We start from the raw sequence: 17,445 nt of genomic DNA, 5'->3' as shown, positions 1-17,445 counted from the left end.
GCTGACGTCACACCCACAAGCCGGAAACTGGCCCCGGGACCATAGGTACCCGGATGGAGCGAGGTCGGAGGCTTTTCGCTGATTTTCTCCTTCTCCCGCCCATTGAGCGTCAGCTTCAGCTCCCCACCTTCTGTGTCCCAGTGCGGGTCTGGCATTTGTGTCCAATTGTCACTTTCCGTTCCCATTAGCTATGGTCGACCTGAGCCGCAACTGTCGGCAGTGAAAATCCCTGGAAATGTCCTCCAGCAAAGGCGAGGAGAGCGCGGGGTTACCCAGTGAAGTGGAGGACGTGGAAATGGACGGAGAAACCGTTAGGTTTGTGCGGGAGGCCGGAGTAGCCCGAGTGGGATTGAATTAAACTGGAATCCTGATGATGGAACTTTCCCCGGGTGTTGTTGCGCCTCCTCCGACAATCCATGACCCCTCCGTCCTTGCAAATTATTAACTGTCTTCTGGGTTCGGCACCCCACCCCACCGATCTCTCTCCCCCCCCCCCCCCCCCACCCCACCGATCTCTCTCTCCCCCCCCCCCCCCGATCTCTCCCCCCCACCCCACCGATCTCTCTCTCCCCCCCCTCCCCCGATCTCTCCCCCCCACCCCACCGATCTCTCTCTCCCCCCCCCTCCCCCCCACCCCACCGATCTCTCTCTCCCCCCCCCCCTCCCCCGATCTCTCCCCCCCACCCCACCGATCTCTCTCTCCCCCCCCCCTCCCCCCCACCCCACCGATCTCTCTCTCCCCCCCCCCTCCCCCGATCTCTCCCCCCCACCCCACCGATCTCTCTCTCCCCCCCCCCCACCGATCGATCTCTCCCCCCCCCCGATCTCTCCCCCCCACCCACCGATCTCTCTCTCCCCCACCTCCCCCGATCTCCCCCCCCCCCCACCGATCGATCTCTCCCCCCCCCCGATCTCTCCCCCCCACCCCACCGATCTCTCTCCCCCCCCTCCCCCGATCTCTCCCCCCCACCCCACCGATCTCTCTCTCCCCCACCTCCCCCGATCTCTCCCCCCCACCCCACCGATCTCTCTCTCCCCCCCTCCCCCGATCTCTCCCCCCCACCGATCTCTCTCTCCCCCCCCCCCCCGATCTCTCCCCCCCACCCCACCGATCTCTCTCTCCCCCCCCTCCCCCGATCTCTCCCCCCCACCCCCACCGATCTCTCTCTCTCCCCCCCCGATCTCTCCCCCCCCACCCCACCGATCTCTCTCTCCCCCCCTCCCCCGATCTCTCCCCCCCACCCCACCGATCTCTCTCTCCCCCCCTCCCCCGATCTCTCCCCCCCACCCCACCGATCTCTCTCTCCCCCCCTCCCCCGATCTCTCCCCCCCCACCCCACCGATCTCTCTCTCCCCCCCTCCCCCGATCTCTCCCCCCCACCGATCTCTTTCTCCCCCCCCCGATCTTTCCCCCCACCGATCTCTCCCCCCCGATCTCTCCCTTCCCCCCCGATCTCTCCCTTCCCCCCCGATCTCTCTCCCCCCCGATCTCTCTCCCCCCCCGACCTCTCTCCCTCCCCGACCTCTCTTCTTTCCCCACCCCCAATCTCTCTTCTTACCCCCGATCTCTCTTCTTCCCCCCGATCTCTCTTCTCCCCCCCGATCTCTCTTCTTTCTCCCCGTGACGATCTCTCTTCTTTCCCCCTGCCACGATCTCTCTTCTTTCCCCCGATCTCTCTTCTTTCCCCTGATCTCTTCTTTCCCCCCGATCTCTCTTCCTCTCCCCCCCGACCTCTCTTCCTCTCCCCCCCGACCTCTCTTCCTCTCCCCCCCGATCTCTCTTCCTCTCCCCCCCGATCTCTCTTCCTCTCCCCCTCGATCTCTCTTCCCCCCCGATCTCTATTCCTCTCCCACCCCCCGGATTTCTCTTCCTGTACCGTCCGATCTCTCTTCTTTCCCCCGATCTCTCTTCCTCTCCCCCCCGACCACTCTTCTTCCCCCACTGATCTCTCTTCTTCCACCCCGATCACTCTTCTCCCCCACCGATCACGCTTCTCCCTCTCCCCGATCTCTCTTCTCCATCCCCCCGATCTCTCTTCTTCCCCCCCGATCTCTCTTCTTCCCACCCGATCTCTCTTCTTCCCCCCCGATCTCTCTTCTTCCCCCCCGATCTCTCTTCTTCCCCTCCCGATCTCTCTTCTTCCCCCCCGATCTCTCTTCTTCCCCCCCGATCTCTCTTCTTCCCCCCCGATCTCTCTTCTTCCCCCCCGATCTCTCTTCTTCCCCCCCGATCTCTCTTCTTCCCCCCCGATCTCTCTTCTTTCCCCCCCCGATCTCTTTTCTTCCCCCGATCTCTCTTCTTTCACCCCGATCTCTCTTCTTTCACACCCCGATTACTCTTCTTTCCCCCCGATTTCTCTTCTTTCCCCCCGATTTCTCTTCTTTCCCCCCGATCTGTCTTCTTCCCCCCCCCCCCACCGATCTCTCTTCTTTCCCCCCCGATCTCTCTTCTTTCCCCCCCGATCTCTCTTCTTTCCCCCCGATCTCTCTTCTTTCACCCCCGATCTCTCTTCTTTCCCCCCCGATCTCTCTTCTTCCCCCCGATCTCTCTTCTTCCCCCCGATCTCTCTTCTTCCCCCCGATCTCTCTTCTTTCCCCCCCGATTTCTGTTCTCCCCCCCGATCTCTCTTCTCCCCCCGATCTCTCTTCTTTCTCCCCACGATGATCTCTCTTCTTTCCCCTTGCCACGATCTCTCTTCTTTCCCCCCGATCACTCTTCTTTCCCCTGATCTCTTCTTTCCCCCCGCCACGATCTCTCTTCTTTCCCCCTGCCACGATCTCTCTTCTTTCCCCCCGCCACGATCTCTCTTCTTTCCCCCCGCCACGATCTGTCTTCTTTCCCCCCGCCACGATCTCTCTTCTTTCCCCCTGCCACGATCTCTCTTCTTTCCCCCGCCACGATCTCTCTTCTTTCCCCCGATCTCTCTTCTTCCCCCCGATCTCTCTTCCTCCCCCCGATCTCTCTTCCCCCCCGATCTCTCTTCTTCCCCCCCCGATCTCTCTTCTTCCCCCCCGATCTCTCTTCTTCCCCCCCGATCTCTCTTCTTCCCCCCGATCTCTCTTCTCCCCCCCCCGATCTCTCTTCTCCCCCCCGATCTCTCTTCTCCCCCCCGATCTCTCTTCTTTCCCCCCGATCTCTCTTCCTCCCCCCCCCCCCGACCACTCTCCTTCCCCCACCAATCTCTCTTCTTCCCCCCGATCACTGTTCTCCCCCACCGATCACTCTTCTCCCCCCCTCCCCGATCTCTCTTCTCCCCCCACCGATCTCTCTTCTCCCCCCCGATCTCTCTTCTTCCCCCCCGATCTCTCTTCTTCCCCCCGATCTGTCATCTTTCCCCCCCGATCTCTCTTCTTCCCCCCCCCGATCTCTCTTCTTCCCCCCCCCCCCGATCTCTCTTCCTCTCCACCCCCCCGGATCTCTCTTCCTGTACCCCCCGATCTCTCTTCTTTCCTCCCGATCTCTCTTCTTTCCCCCCGATCTCTCTTCTTTCCCCCCGATCTCTCTTCTTTCCCCCCGATCTCTCTTCTTTCCCCCGATCTCTCTTCTTTCCCCCCCGATCTCTCTTCTTTCCCCCCGATCTCTCTTCTTTCCCCCCGATCTCTCTCCCCCCCCCCCCGATCTCTCTCCCCCCCCCCCCGATCTCTCTTCCCCCCCCCCGATCTCTCTTCTTTCCCCCTGATCTCTCTTCCTCTCCCCCCCGATCTCTCTTCTTCCCCCCCCCGATCTCTATTCCTCTCCCCCCCCGGATCTCTCTTCCTGTACCCCCCGATCTCTCTTCTTTCCCCCCGATCTCTCTTCTTTCCCCCCGATCTCTCTTCTTTCCCCCCGATCTCTCTTCCTCTCCCCCCCCCGATCTCTCTTCTTCCCCCCCGATCTCTCTTCTTCCCCCCCGATCTCTCTTCTTCCCCCCCGATCTCTCTTCTTCCCCCCGATCTCTCTTCTTCCCCCCGATCTCTCTTCTTCCCCCCCGATCTCTCTTCTTTCCCCCCCCCGATCTCTTTTCTTCCCCGATCTCTTTTCTTCCCCGATCTCTCTTCTTTCACCCCGATTTCTCTTCTTTCCCCCCGATTTCTCTTCTTTCCCCCCGATTTCTCTTCTTTCCCCCCGATCTGTCTTCTTCCCCCCCCCCACCGATCTCTCTTCTTTCCCCCCCGATCTCTCTTCTTTCCCCCCCGATCTCTCTTCTTTCCCCCCGATCTCTCTTCTTTCACCCCCGATCTCTCTTCTTTCCCCCCCGATCTCTCTTCTTCCCCCCGATCTCTCTTCTTCCCTCCGATCTCTCTTCTTTCCCCCCCGATTTCTGTTCTCCCCCCCGATCTCTCTTCTCCCCCCCCGATCTCTCTTCTCCCCCCGATCTCTCTTCTTTCTCCCCACGATGATCTCTCTTCTTTCCCCTTGCCACGATCTCTCTTCTTTCCCCCCGATCACTCTTCTTTCCCCTGATCTCTTCTTTCCTCCCGCCACGATCTCTCTTCTTTCCCCCTGCCACGATCTCTCTTCTTTCCCCCCCGCCACGATCTCTCTTCTTTCCCCCCGCCACGATCTGTCTTCTTTCCCCCCGCCACGATCTCTCTTCTTTCCCCCTGCCACGATCTCTCTTCTTTCCCCCGCCACGATCTCTCTTCTTTCCCCCGATCTCTCTTCTTCCCCCCGATCTCTCTTCCTCCCCCCGATCTCTCTTCTTCCCCCCCCGATCTCTCTTCTTCCCCCCCCGATCTCTCTTCTCCCCCCCCGATCTCTCTTCTCCCCCCCGATCTCTCTTCTCCCCCCCGATCTCTCTTCTCCCCCCCGATCTCTCTTCTTTCCCCCCGATCTCTCTTCCTCCCCCCCCCCCGACCACTCTCCTTCCCCCACCAATCTCTCTTCTTCCCCCCGATCACTGTTCACCCCCACCGATCACTCTTCTCCCCCCCTCCCCGATCTCTCTTCTCCCCCCCCCGATCTCTCTTCTCCCCCCCCGATCTCTCTTCTTCCCCCCCGATCTCTCTTCTTCCCCCCGATCTCTCTTCTTCCCCCCCCCGATCTCTCTTCTTCCCCCCCCCGATCTCTCTTCTTCCACCCCCCCGATCTCTCTTCCTCTCCACCCCCCCGGATCTCTCTTCCTGTACCCCCCGATCTCTCTTCTTTCCTCCCGATCTCTCTTCTTTCCCCCCGATCTCTCTTCTTTCCCCCCGATCTCTCTTCTTTCCCCCCGATCTCTCTTCTTTCCCCCGATCTCTCTTCTTTCCCCCCGATCTCTCTTCTTTCCCCCCGATCTCTCTTCTTTCCCCCCGATCTCTCTCCCCCCCCCCGATCTCTCTCCCCCCCCCCGATCTCTCTTCCCCCCCCCGATCTCTCTTCTTTCCCCCTGATCTCTCTTCCTCTCCCCCCCGATCTCTCTTCTTCCCCCCCCCGATCTCTATTCCTCTCCCCCCCCGGATCTCTCTTCCTGTACCCCCCGATCTCTCTTCTTTCCCCCCGATCTCTCTTCTTTCCCCCCGATCTCTCTTCTTTCCCCCCGATCTCTCTTCCTCTCCCCCCCCCGATCTCTCTTCTTCCCCCCCGATCTCTCTTCTTCCCCCCCGATCTCTCTTCTTCCCCCCGATCTCTCTTCTTCCCCCGATCTCTCTTCTTCCCCCCCGATCTCTCTTCTTTCCCCCCCCCGATCTTTTTCTTCCCCGATCTCTTTTCTTCCCCGATCTCTCTTCTTTCACCCCGATTTCTCTTCTTTCCCCCCGATTTCTCTTCTTTCCCCCCGATTTCTCTTCTTTCCCCCGACTCTCTTCCTCCCCCCTCCAATCTCTCTTGTTCCCGCCCCGCCCCTGATCTCCCTTCTTTCCCCCCGATCTCTCTTCTTTCCCCCCGATCTCTCTTCTTTCCCCCCGATCTCTCTTTTTCCCCCCCCGATCTCTCTTTTTTTCCCCCCGATCTCTCTTCTTTCCCCCCGATCTCTCTTCTTTCCCCCCCGATCTCTCTTCTTTCCCCCCCGATCTCTCTTCTTTCCCCCATTGATCTCTCTTCTTCCCCCCCCCCCAATCTCTCTTCTTCCCCCCCCCAATCTCTCTTCTTCCCCCACCCGATCTCTCTTCTTTCCCCCCCGATCTCACTTCTTTCCCCCCCGATCTCACTTCTTTCCCCCCCGATCTCGCTTCTTCCCCCCCCAATCTCTTTTCTTCCCCCCGATCTCTCTTCTTTCCCCCCCGATCTCTCTTCTTCCCCCCCCCATCTCTCTTCTTCCCCTCCGGTTCTCTCTTCCTCTCTCCCCCCCCACCAAATCTCTCTTCTTCCCCCATTGATCTCTCTTCTTCCCCCCCACCGATCTCTCTTCTTCCCCCACCCGATCTCTCTTCTTCCCCCACCCGATCTCTCTTCTTTCCCCCCCGATATCTCTTCTTCTCCCCCCCCGATCTCTCCTCTTCCCACTCCCATGATCTCTCTTCTTCCCCCCCGATTTCTCTTCCCCCCACCAATCTCTCTTCTTCCCCCCCCGATTTCTCTTCTTCCCCTCCGGTTCTCTCTTCTTCTCTCCCCCCCCCCACCAAATCTCTCTTCTTCCCCCATTGATCTCTCTTCTTCCCCCCCCCCGATCTCTCTTCTTCCCCCACCCGATCTCTCTTCTTTCCCCCCCCGATCTCTCTTCTTCCCCCCCGATCTCTCTTCTTCCCCCCCCGATCTCTCTTCTTTCCCCCCCGATCTCTCTTCTTTCCCCCCCCGATCTCTCTTCTTCCCCCCCGATCTCTCTTCTTCCCCCCCCGATCTCTCTTCTTCCCCCCCCGATCTCTCTTCTTCCCCCCCGATCTCTCTTCTTTCCCCCCCAATCTCTCTTCTCTCTTCTTCCCCCCCGATCTCTCTTCTTTCCCCCCCCGATCTCTCTTCTTTCCCTCCCGATCTCTCTTCTTTCCCTCCCGATCTCTCTTCTTTCCCTCCCGATCTCTCTTCTTTCCCCCCCGATCTCACTTCTTTCCCCCCCCGATCTCTCTTCTTTCCCCTCCCTGTGATCTCTCTTCTTTCCCCTGAACTCTCTTCCTCCCCCCTCCAATCTCTCTTGTTCCCGCCCGCCCTGATCTCCCTTCTTTCCCCCCGATCTCTCTTCTTTCCCCCCCGATCTCTCTTCTTTCCCCCCCGATCTCTCTTCTTTCCCCCCCGATCTCTCTTCTTTCCCCCCCGATCTCTCTTCTTTCCCCCCCGATCTCTCTTCTTTCCCCCCCGATCTCTCTTCTTTCCCCCCCGATCTCTCTTCCTTCCCCCCCGATCTCTCTTCTTTCCCCCCCGATCTCTCTTCTTTCCCCCATTGATCTCTCTTCTTCACCCCCCCCAATCTCTCTTCTTCCCCCCCCAATCTCTCTTCTTCCCCCACCCGATCTCTCTTCTTTCCCCCCCGATCTCACTTCTTTCCCCCCCGATCTCACTTCTTTCCCCCCCGATCTCGCTTCTTCCCCCCCCATCTCTCTTCTTCCCCTCCGGTTCTCTCTTCCTCTCTTCCCCCCCACCAAATCTCTCTTCTTCCCCCATTGATCTCTCTTCTTCCCCCCCACCGATCTCTCTTCTTCCCCCACCCGATCTCTCTTCTTTCCCCCCGATCTCTCTTCTTTCCCCCCCGATATCTCTTCTTCTCCCCCCCCGATCTCTCCTCTTCCCACTCCCATGATCTCTCTTCTTCCCCCCCGATTTCTCTTCCCCCCACCAATCTCTCTTCTTCCCCCCCCGATTTCTCTCCTTCCCTTCCGGTTCTCTCTTCCTCTCTCGCCCCACACCAAATCTCTCTTCTTCCCCCATTGATCTCTCTTCTTCCCCCCCCCCCGATCTCTCTTCTTCCCCCACCCGATCTCTCTTCTTTCCCCCCCGATCTCTCTTCTTCACCTCCGGTTCTCTCTTCCTCTCTCCCCCCCCTCCAATCTCTCTTGCTCCCCCCCGCCATGATCTCTCTTCTTTCCCCCCCCGATCTCTCTTCTTTCCCCCCCCGATCTCTCTTCTTTCCCCCCCGATCTCTCTTCTTTCCCCCCCCGATCTCTCTTCTTCCCCCCCCCGATCTCTCTTCTTTCCCCCCCGATCTCTCTTCTTTCCCCCCCGATCTCTCTTCTTCTCCCCCCGATCTCTCTTCTTCCCCCCCCGATCTCTCTTCTTCCCCCCCGATCTCTCTTCTTTCCCCCCAATCTCTCTTCTCTCTTCTTCCCCCCCGATCTCTCTTCTTTCCCTCCCGATCTCTCTTCTTTCCCCCCCGATCTCTCTTCTTTCCCCCCCGATCTCTCTTCTTTCCCCCCCGATCTCTCTTCTTCCCCCCGATCTCTCTTCTTTCCCCCCCGATCTCTCTTCTTTCCCCCCCGATCTCTCTTCTTCTCCCCCCGATCTCTCTTCTTCCCCCCCCGATCTCTCTTCTTCCCCCCCCGATCTCTCTTCTTCCCCCCCCGATCTCTCTTCTTCCCCCCCCAATCTCTCTTCTCTCTTCTTTCCCCCCACCGATCTCTCTTTTTTCCCCCCCGATCTCACTTCTTTCCCCCCCGATCTCTCTTCTTTCCCCCCCGATCTCTCTTCTTCCCCCCAATCTCTCTTCCCACCGATCTCTTTTCTTCCCCCCGATCTCTTTTCTTCCCCCCGATCTCTTTTCTTCCCCCCGATCTCTTTTCTTCCCCCCGATCTCTTTTCTTCCCCCCCCATCTCTTTTCTTCCCCCCCGATTTCTCTTCTTTTCCCCCCGCCACGATCTCTTCTTTCCCCCCGCTACGATCTCTTCTTTCCCCCCGCCACGATCTCTCTTCTTTCCCCCCGCCACGATCTCTCTTCTTTCCCCCTGCCACGATCTCTCTTCTTTCCCCCCGCCAAAATCTCTCTTCTTTCCCCCCGCCACGATCTCTCTTCTTTCCCCCCGCCACGATCTCTCTTCTTCCCCCGCCACGATCTCTCTTCTTCCCCCGCCACGATCTCTCTTCTTCCCCCGCGATCTCTCTCTTCCCCCCCAATCTCTCTTCCTGCCCCCGATCTCTCTTCTTTACCCCCGATCTCTCTTCTTCCCCCCCGATCTCTCTTCTTCCCCCCCGATCTCTCTTCTTCCCCCCCCCCGATCTCTCTTCTTCCCCCCCCGACCTCTCTTCTTTCCCCCCCGACCTCTCTTCTTTCCCCCCCCGACCTCTCTTCTTTCCCCCCACCGATCTCTCTTCTTTCCCCCCCCCCGATCTCTCTTCTTTCCCCCCCGCCCTCTCTTCTTTCCCCCCCGATCTCTCTTTTTTCCCCCCGATCTCTCTTCTTCCCCCCCGATCTCTCTTCTTTCCCCCCCGATCTCTCTTCTTTCCCCCCCCGATCTCTCTTCTTTCCCCCCCCGATCTCTCTTCTTTCCCCCCCCGATCTCTCTTCTTTCCCCCCCCGATCTCTCTTCTTTCCCCCCCCGATCTCTCTTCTTTCCCCCTCCGATCTCTCTTCTTTCCCCCCGATCTCTCTTCTTTCCCCCCCCCCGATCTCTCTTCTTTCCCCCCCCCGATCTCTCTTCTCTCCCCCCCCCCGATCTCTCTTCTCCCCCCCCCCGATCCCTCATTCCCCCCACCCCCCCCCCCCCCCCCCCGATCTCTCTTCTCCCCCCCGGATCTCTCTTCTCCCCCCCGATCCCTCTTTTCCCCCCTCGATCTCTCTTCTACCCCCCCCCCCACCGATATCTCTTTCTCCCCCGATCTCTTTTCTCCACCCACCCCCAACCGATCTCTGTCTCTTCTTTCTCCCCCCACTCCCCTTCACGGGCTCTCCCCTCTATTCCCCTCCCCCGGCTCCTCTTTCTCCCCCCAACCCCGGCGCCACTTTCCAACTTCCCCCATACCTTTCTCTCTCCCCAACCATCATACCTCTCTTTCTCTTCCCCCCCCCCCGCCCCCCACCGCTGCTCTTCCTTCCACACACCCCCCAGCCCCTATGCCCCTCCATCATCTTTGCCCACCCCAAAGTTCTTGAATGTGTTGACCCACATCTGTTCCCATCTTTTCCGGAATGCCCTGCTTGAATCGCTCCAATCTGATTTCTGCCCCTGCCATGGTACTGAATCAGTTCTTATCTAAATGATGTTCTATGTGACTGTGACAAAGATTAACTCCTCACCTCGTCCTTCCTGATCTCTCTGCTGCTTTTGACGTTGTTGCACAGTTTTTCACCATCACTGCTGTGCTCACTGACCTACATTGCGTCCTGTTCAAGCAGTATTTTGACGTTAAAATTCTCATCCTTGTTTTGAATTGTAATCTTCTCCAGTCCCATGACCCACTGATATATCTGTACTCCCCTAATTCTGGACTTTTGAGCATCCCTGATTTTAATTGCTCTATGCTTGGTGGTCACATCTTCAGTTGCCTAGACTCTAAGCTCTGGAATGCCCTCCTTACTCCTCTCTGCCTCTCTACCTCACTTTCCTCTTTTAATACATTCCTTAAAACCCACCCACTCTCTTTGACCAAGTTTTTGGTCATCTGCCCTATTATCTCCTGCTCTGGCTTGATGCCATTTTTTTTATAATGCTCAGATGAAGCACCTTGGGATGTTTAACTACATTAAAGATGTTGATGGTTACTCTGTCTCCTCACATTGGCGCCAATGGGAGGAATATCTCGCCCAGTTTTGTGAGAGCAGCATTCTTGAATACTGCACATTCATGGCACCAAGAAGCTGATCGTAACAACAGGAGGACGCTATTCAGCCCCTCGACCAGCCTGCCTTTCAGTGTATGATCTTGGGCAATTAAGCTGGTTTTCTTAGTCAAAGAGGGCACAACGATGACTGGTTTGGGAAATGACTCAGTGATGCTTTACCAGGGCCACATTCAAGGCCCCTTGCTGTAGAGAGAGCTTACTGCACTGGTGCTGATCCCTGCCCTGGGAATGCTTGTTTACTCTGATACAGATAGTGGCAATGAATTCCATTTACCACCTTTTCAGTAGCATAAAAACAGCCTTCTGGTTCTCTCTCTGTGTGCTGGCTCTTGTTTTCAAACTCAGTCTGACACCTCTCATCCTCTGTCTACTCATTGCTAGCTCTAATTTTTCTCTTTCCTCCCTGCTGCAACAGTTCCACGGACCTCTCGGAGATCTTGAAGGAAGGAACAAAAGAGTCTCATGATCGAGCAGAGAACACTCAGTTTGTGAAGAAGTTCCTGAAAGGCAAGATTCGGCGAGAACTGTTTGAGGTAGGGCTAATCATGGTCTGTGCTATCTGTGTGTTCTAGCAGTCAGGTTATGAGGGCTTCCCTGCAGACTGGATGGGTAGCAATGCATGTGGATACAGAAGGGACAACTGTGGGGCATAATAGATTTGATGCCGCCAGGAACTGTTGTGGGGAGGGAGTGGGAGGATTGACCCATTGACCTGTGCAGGATTTGGGCACTTCATTGTATAGTTACATGAATATCGAATGTTCTGGAAGGGCTCAGCTCAGCACATCACTGTTTAAATGGATCTGTTCATTGTTAAAGTGCCATTATGTGAATGGGGCCTGCCACAGGGTGGGTGAGTTTCACAAGGTGGAAGAGTTCCCCAAGTTCCATCACTGCCGGTCACCCAGCACTCAAGCCTGCTGCTGGCCACTCGTATGCCGTCACTAGGGACCTGTCATTTAAATCCACTTGGAATGGGGATGAGTTGACATTGGTCCATGGGCTGTGTAAAATTTTCATCTTACTGTCCCCATAGAATTGGCTCTTTAGAAATTCCTATTCCATTGAGTTGTCATTTACTTAAATATTGGAACCTTTTCCTGGTTTCTTTGACCTTGTTGGCCGAGTAACTAATAGCATCAGGCAGTGCTGCACACAGTTACATCTGAGGAGGCACCAGGCTTTATCTATGGCCTCTGAGCGAATATGTCCTTTGTGTTTAGATTCAATGTGACAACCAAGGCTCAAAAGCTATCGTTCTCACCTCTGAGTAGAAAGGATGTGCATTCATATCCCATGCTAAAACTTCACAGAAATCCAGGCTGACACTCCAGTGAAGTGCTGTGGGGGCACTGAATTGTCGGGGGGCCGGTGCCAAGGGAGCGCTGCGTTGTCGGAGGGCCGGTGCCGAGGGAGCGCTGTGCTGTCGGATTTCCGGTGCCGAGGGAGCGCTGCGCGTCGGATTTGCCATCTTTCAGATGAGACGTTAGTCTGCCCTCTCAGGTGGCTAATATTTATCTCCGAACCAGTGCCAGAAAAACGGGTTATCTGGTCATTACCATATTGCTATTTGTTGGATCTTGCTATACACAATTGGCTGCCTCGTTTCTGACATTGAAATAGTGACTACACTTGAAAAGTACCTTGTCCATAAAACACTCTGATGTCCTGAAACCATGTAAAGCACTAAAGAAATGCAATTTTTTACAATAACTCCCTGTTTTAAGTCATTCTGCTTTAATGTCCCAGATATAATTGTATGTGCACTTTATCGGGATTTTTGTTTCACACAGGCATCGGTGGCCCAATCCGGCACCATTTCTCCTGTTGCCACCTCCCACCTGCCCGCCACCTCCCTCCCACTCGCTGCCAGGTTTTGGGAGAGAGAACGGGAGAGGTATGAGGCAACAGGGAGGGTCAGAGAGCAGGAATTAAGTAGAAAGAGTCAGCACATTTGTTTTATATTTTTAAATTACTTTTATTAATTTACAAATATAGGAATGTGCAATATTTCAACTTTTAGGGTAAAAATTTTCCATGTTGTTTTTCTGACGAGATTGGTCCTACAGAACCTAACTACAGCTCTTACATTTGCTGTAATGGGAAAATCAGATTTGCTAGACGTTGTTTCATTTAAAGTTGCACTTTTCAGGAATGAAATTACAATGTTAAGTGAAGAATTACTGTGTTTCTTAAGATACTGTGAATGTGGTGGCTGAGATACTCATCAGAAGAGAGTTGTTATTGTGCAGCTGAAATTGCAAATATGTTTTGAATTTGTTGCACTTGGAAAGGGACCACCTTTGGGGCTGGTGAGCAGGGCAGGTTTGGGTCTTAGTACCCTGAGCTAGAAATCGGTCAAGGTGCCTGCTGCTTTTTTTGTTGGCCGGTGACCCCCATTGGAAAGACCAAGAATAAGGACAGAGTCAAGTTTGGCTTCCATGTCCCATTTTTCCCTCTCTTATATTACTTGCCAATACTAGTCTTGCACATGAATGGCCGCTTGGGTTGAGGTACTGGGGGATATCAGGCAACCCGGGGAGAAGAATAGTAGATCTGCAGTACTAACTGGGATTTGGTGCCATGAGCTGTTCGATCATTTCTGCTACCTTATGTTACAGTTGAGCACTGTCGCCCTCTACTTCACCTACTCCGCCCTGGAGGAGGAGATGGATAAAAATGCACAACACCCTGGCTTTGCTCCTCTTTACTTCCCGCTCGAACTGCACCGCAAGGATGCTATAGCCAAGGACCTGGAGTACTTCTATGGAACAGATTGGCAGGACAAGATCAAGTGTTCAGAGGCCACAGCAAGATATGTAGAGCGGATCCATCACGTTGGGGAATATGAACCCGAGCTGCTGGCAGCACATGCCTACACCCGCTACATGGGCGATCTGTCAGGGGGTCAGGTGCTGAAGAAAGTGGCGCAGAGAGCCTTGTGCTTGCCCAGCACTGGAGAAGGCGTGCAATTCTATATCTTCGACAACATTTCCAACCCTGCTCGCTTCAAGCAGCTGTACCGATCACGGTTGAACACTCTGGAGACCAGCAGGGAGATCAGGGAGAGGATTGTGGAGGAGGCTAACCGAGCCTTTTGCTTCAACATGGAGGTGAATGTTTCTGAGGGGTGTTTATAAGGAGGAGTGTGATTCCGGCTCCCAAATTTAACGTGGCCTTGTTCTCCCTCAGCTGACGGGTTGTGTCATATGATGCAGCCAGTCAGGGAGCAGTAACATCCAGGATACTTCACTTAGTGAGGCTCTGATGAACCAGGCACTGCCATGTAATAACATGCAGAAAAACAGGAGCAGAAAATGGCAGAAGCATTTTGGGATGCAACCTTTCATTGGATTACTCTCTGCTGCTTAAGTTTATTTTGCCACAAAATATTGCCCATTTTCTCCGCATATAGTTTTCTGCCATAATTATGATTTCTAGTGTTTTTTTTCTCTTTACCCCTATTGCAGGAATTGAAACAGCAGGAGCCCATTGCCCCCTATTCTCACTGACATACATGGGCCCCTGGTTAAGCAACACATGGTTTTTAAATTTTTTCCTTGTTTTCAAATTTCTCACGGCCTTGGCCCTCTCTATCTCTGTAACCTCCAGCAGCCCATAACCCTCAGATATCTGCACCACTCTAATTTTGGCCTCTTGAGCATCCCCGATTTTAATAGCTTCATCATTGGTGGCTGTGCCTTCAGTTGCCTTGGCCCAAAGCTCGAGGGTTCCCTCATTAATTCTGTCCACCTCTCTTTCTTTACTTCTTTAGGACACTGCTTATAACCAAGCTCTTTGATCAAACCTTTGGACACCTGTTCTAATGTATGCGGCTTGGTGCCGGTTTTTGTTTGATAATGCTCCTGTGAAGTGCCCTGGAGCATTTTACTACATTAAAGCTGCTATATAAATATGCTGCTGAATGAACAGAATGTGGCTCCCCCCATCTGTCTATGAACAAATTTCCAGTATGTCCTCTCAGACAACTGAACATTATTTCGAACAGTGAGGAAGCTCTCTCTCTGCCTTGCTGAGAACTATATTGATGTTTACTGGTACTACTCGTGACTGAAAGAACGGGCAGCCACAGTTGTTATATTGAATGAACCCACAATGCTTCTCTGCAGTTAAAATAAGCTGTCGGTTCCCAGCTTTGTTTCTAAAGGCCCCACCTTTCCAACTGCACATTCTGTATTGAAAGATTCTGCCATCTAATAACTAACCCACTTTAATCTTTGCTCTAATCACAAATTCCACAGGTTTTTGAGGAATTAGATAAGTTTGGAAAAACCCTGGGGGAAGTGGTGCAGGCACCTGGAGTCCGGCTCCATGATGGGAAAGGAGATGCCCGGAAGTGCCCATTCTATTCTGAAAAAGGTACATATGCTTGGCACGTGAGCACCATTCTGTGGGAAATGTAATTGGGGAGAATGGAGGTGATCCCGGAATGTGACTGGGGAATGATGGAGAGAATCCCAGACTCTGGTGGAGCAGAATGGTTCAGGGAACCCACAAATTAGCACAGCAATTAGGTGCAAAGTAGATGCTGCTGTGGATTATCACAGCACCTGAACACTGATGAACCTTTGTCACTCTCCAGCCTCTGGGAATGATTGGGCAGCTGGAGTCTAGCCTCCAATGGAAATGGGTCCCTCTGAGTTGGTCCAATTTATACCAAGGGGTTGACTTGCTAACATCTGAACAAGCAACTGTCTGAGAACCCAAGCTGGTAGCAAACTGCTGGCACCAGTGGGTGACAGCCTGCTGATGTTGGTGTGGACTTTTCCTGGTCTGTGTTTCTATGGTATGATGTACTTGGTGTATTTTACTGATGCCCAAGTACTATATACTGCAGGTCAACGTAATTAACCATGGCACATGACATTCTGCCTCTTGATTAATCCTTTGGCTGTTTTTCTCTTTCTCCAGGCAATGATGAAATGGGGTGCCCGCTACACTCTGTGGTGGCTGTGGTGCAGAGCTGTGCTTTCCAGCTGGTGCTAGCTGTTCTTCTGGCACTCACTGCTGGCTGGTATCTGCTGTGATGTTTACTGCCATAGACAGGGACTGTTCAACAAAGTGATGCAAACATCTGCCCATCGCAGCACCCCCACCCCGCACCTCCCCTCCCTACTCAAAGAAGTATTTGATCTATGAGAATGGACACTGGACACCTACTTCAACTCTTGTCTCTTTGCAGTTTTTGGCCTTGGACACAGGCCCGTTAACTCTCAGCTCAATATTCTGCTGACTTTGTGTTTATTGTTCAGGTATGCACCACTCTATAACTAATGCCATTGAGTAAGGTGTAAATATAGGTGGTTGGGAATACGGAATCCCACCTGTGACTGCCTCCCTGAATTGTACAGTGTGTCCTCACTGTCACTGCTGTAGCTGCTTTTGTACAAACTGATTTTCCAATTTATTTTGAAGGAGCACAACTAGTTACTGTAATTGATCATAAATACTCAAGACACGTCCGAACATGTATCTAACCACAGTGACCTCACTTTGAGAGGATAAACTCCATGTCTCTAGTTCAATACTCACCTCCCTATGGATCTAGGCCTTGCTGAAAACCCTGATTTATTTTCAAGGCGTTGCCTGGTTGGGATGCAATTAAATGTAACATTGCGTGAAATTACATTTTCTTTAATCAGTGATTGGACCTGAATACTTTCAGTAAGTTTGCTCTTTATCCAATGTATTTATGCTCTTGATTATTAAATGTTCTAACAAGTCTCTGGTGAAATGTCCTTATTTACACTGACTACACTTTCTGTTTCTGTGCTGATTTCTATGCAAAGTACAGTCCAATTTGTCTATGCTGGTGTTTATGTTCCACCCTTCATCTCACCCTAACTTCTTTTTAAATACATCTATGCTTTGGTATCGCTGAAAGACTTTTTGTTGAAGCTTTTCATCTTGCCCTCATCAGGACAATTTGTAAAAACACAAACAAGAGAACGCCATTCAGCCTGTTGAGCCCACTCTGCCATTCAATATGACCATAGCTGATTGAACACTTCAATACCTTTTATCCACACTATCCCCATAACCCTTTACATTATTCAGATATTGAAAATACTAATGTCAGGGGGAACATTTATACTGTATGAGAAGAATGCTGATTGATTAGCAAGTGGACTGTGGTGACGGTGGTGTCATGGAGAATGCACCAGTGGATAGTTTAAATTTCAAACAATGCTTGGCAGTTAACAATGTCAAGTGGTGCATTCTCCATGGCAACACCTCTACTAGAGTCCTCTTGCTAACCAATTAGCACATTCTCCTCATACTATAAATTGTTATTTTCCCCTTATTTGTTTACTCTACCTTCTACAATCCTGGTAATGGCAAGATGTGATAGTGGAGTTGCTAACTAATCTTAACACTCAGTTAATCAATGAGCTGTCAGAACCATAGGTCCAAAGTCAACATTTGAATGTTATACTTTCTACCATCTCTCTTGGGAGCTTGTTCCCTAGACTGATCATGGTGTGTTCAAACACTTTCTTTAATGCATCATGCTATCAAACCCTTTCAGGGTGTTTCATAAGATCACCTTTCAGCCATAGGGCAGAGGAGACTGGGCACCAAGTGTGACCCTATGCTGCATCCCAGGGCAACAGCCATTCCTATGTTGGTAGAACTCCCAATGGATGCTGGTGGACTCTAAGCTCACATTCTGCAGGGTAATTACTGAAACCTACCTAATTCACAGCTTTGCATTATTAAAAGATTAGTGAATAACTATAGACAATTGGACCTAACCTTTACCTATGTGTGTTGGACTATTCTGGGGACAGTAACACTTAAAGAATGATGGATCTGGAGTTAA

General features: G+C 53.2%; 1 protein-coding gene across 1 annotated transcript; it reads left to right on the top strand.

Annotated features, from left to right (window-relative positions):
* LOC121288650 (heme oxygenase 2-like) lies at positions 1-16,345 on the top strand. Its single transcript, XM_041207339.1, has 5 exons — positions 1-315; positions 11,017-11,134; positions 13,223-13,714; positions 14,864-14,981; positions 15,534-16,345. The coding sequence occupies exons 1-5, from the start codon at positions 236-238 to the stop codon at positions 15,647-15,649; spliced, it is 924 nt and encodes a 307-aa protein (XP_041063273.1). The 5' UTR covers positions 1-235; the 3' UTR covers positions 15,650-16,345.
* The last annotated feature ends 1,100 nt before the right edge of the window (positions 16,346-17,445 follow it).

This window comes from Carcharodon carcharias, chromosome 15 (assembly GCF_017639515.1).
Source record: "Carcharodon carcharias isolate sCarCar2 chromosome 15, sCarCar2.pri, whole genome shotgun sequence".
NCBI classification, from domain to species: Eukaryota; Metazoa; Chordata; class Chondrichthyes; order Lamniformes; family Lamnidae; genus Carcharodon; species Carcharodon carcharias.
The sequence above is the reverse complement of the archived record's forward strand: the minus strand, read 5'-3'. Positions and strand labels throughout refer to the sequence as shown.

What these genes read in the sequence shown, in the direction of transcription:
- LOC121288650 (XM_041207339.1), top strand. Translation starts at nt 236, where the DNA reads ATGTCCTCCAGCAAAGGCGAGGAGAGCGCGGGGTTACCCAGTGAAGTG. An exon ending in ATGGACGGAGAAACCGTTAG is followed by an intron (nt 316 to 11,016) that starts GTTTGTGCGGGA and finishes CTGCTGCAACAG; the next exon opens with TTCCACGGACCTCTCGGAGA. An exon ending in TTCGGCGAGAACTGTTTGAG is followed by an intron (nt 11,135 to 13,222) that starts GTAGGGCTAATC and finishes CTTATGTTACAG; the next exon opens with TTGAGCACTGTCGCCCTCTA.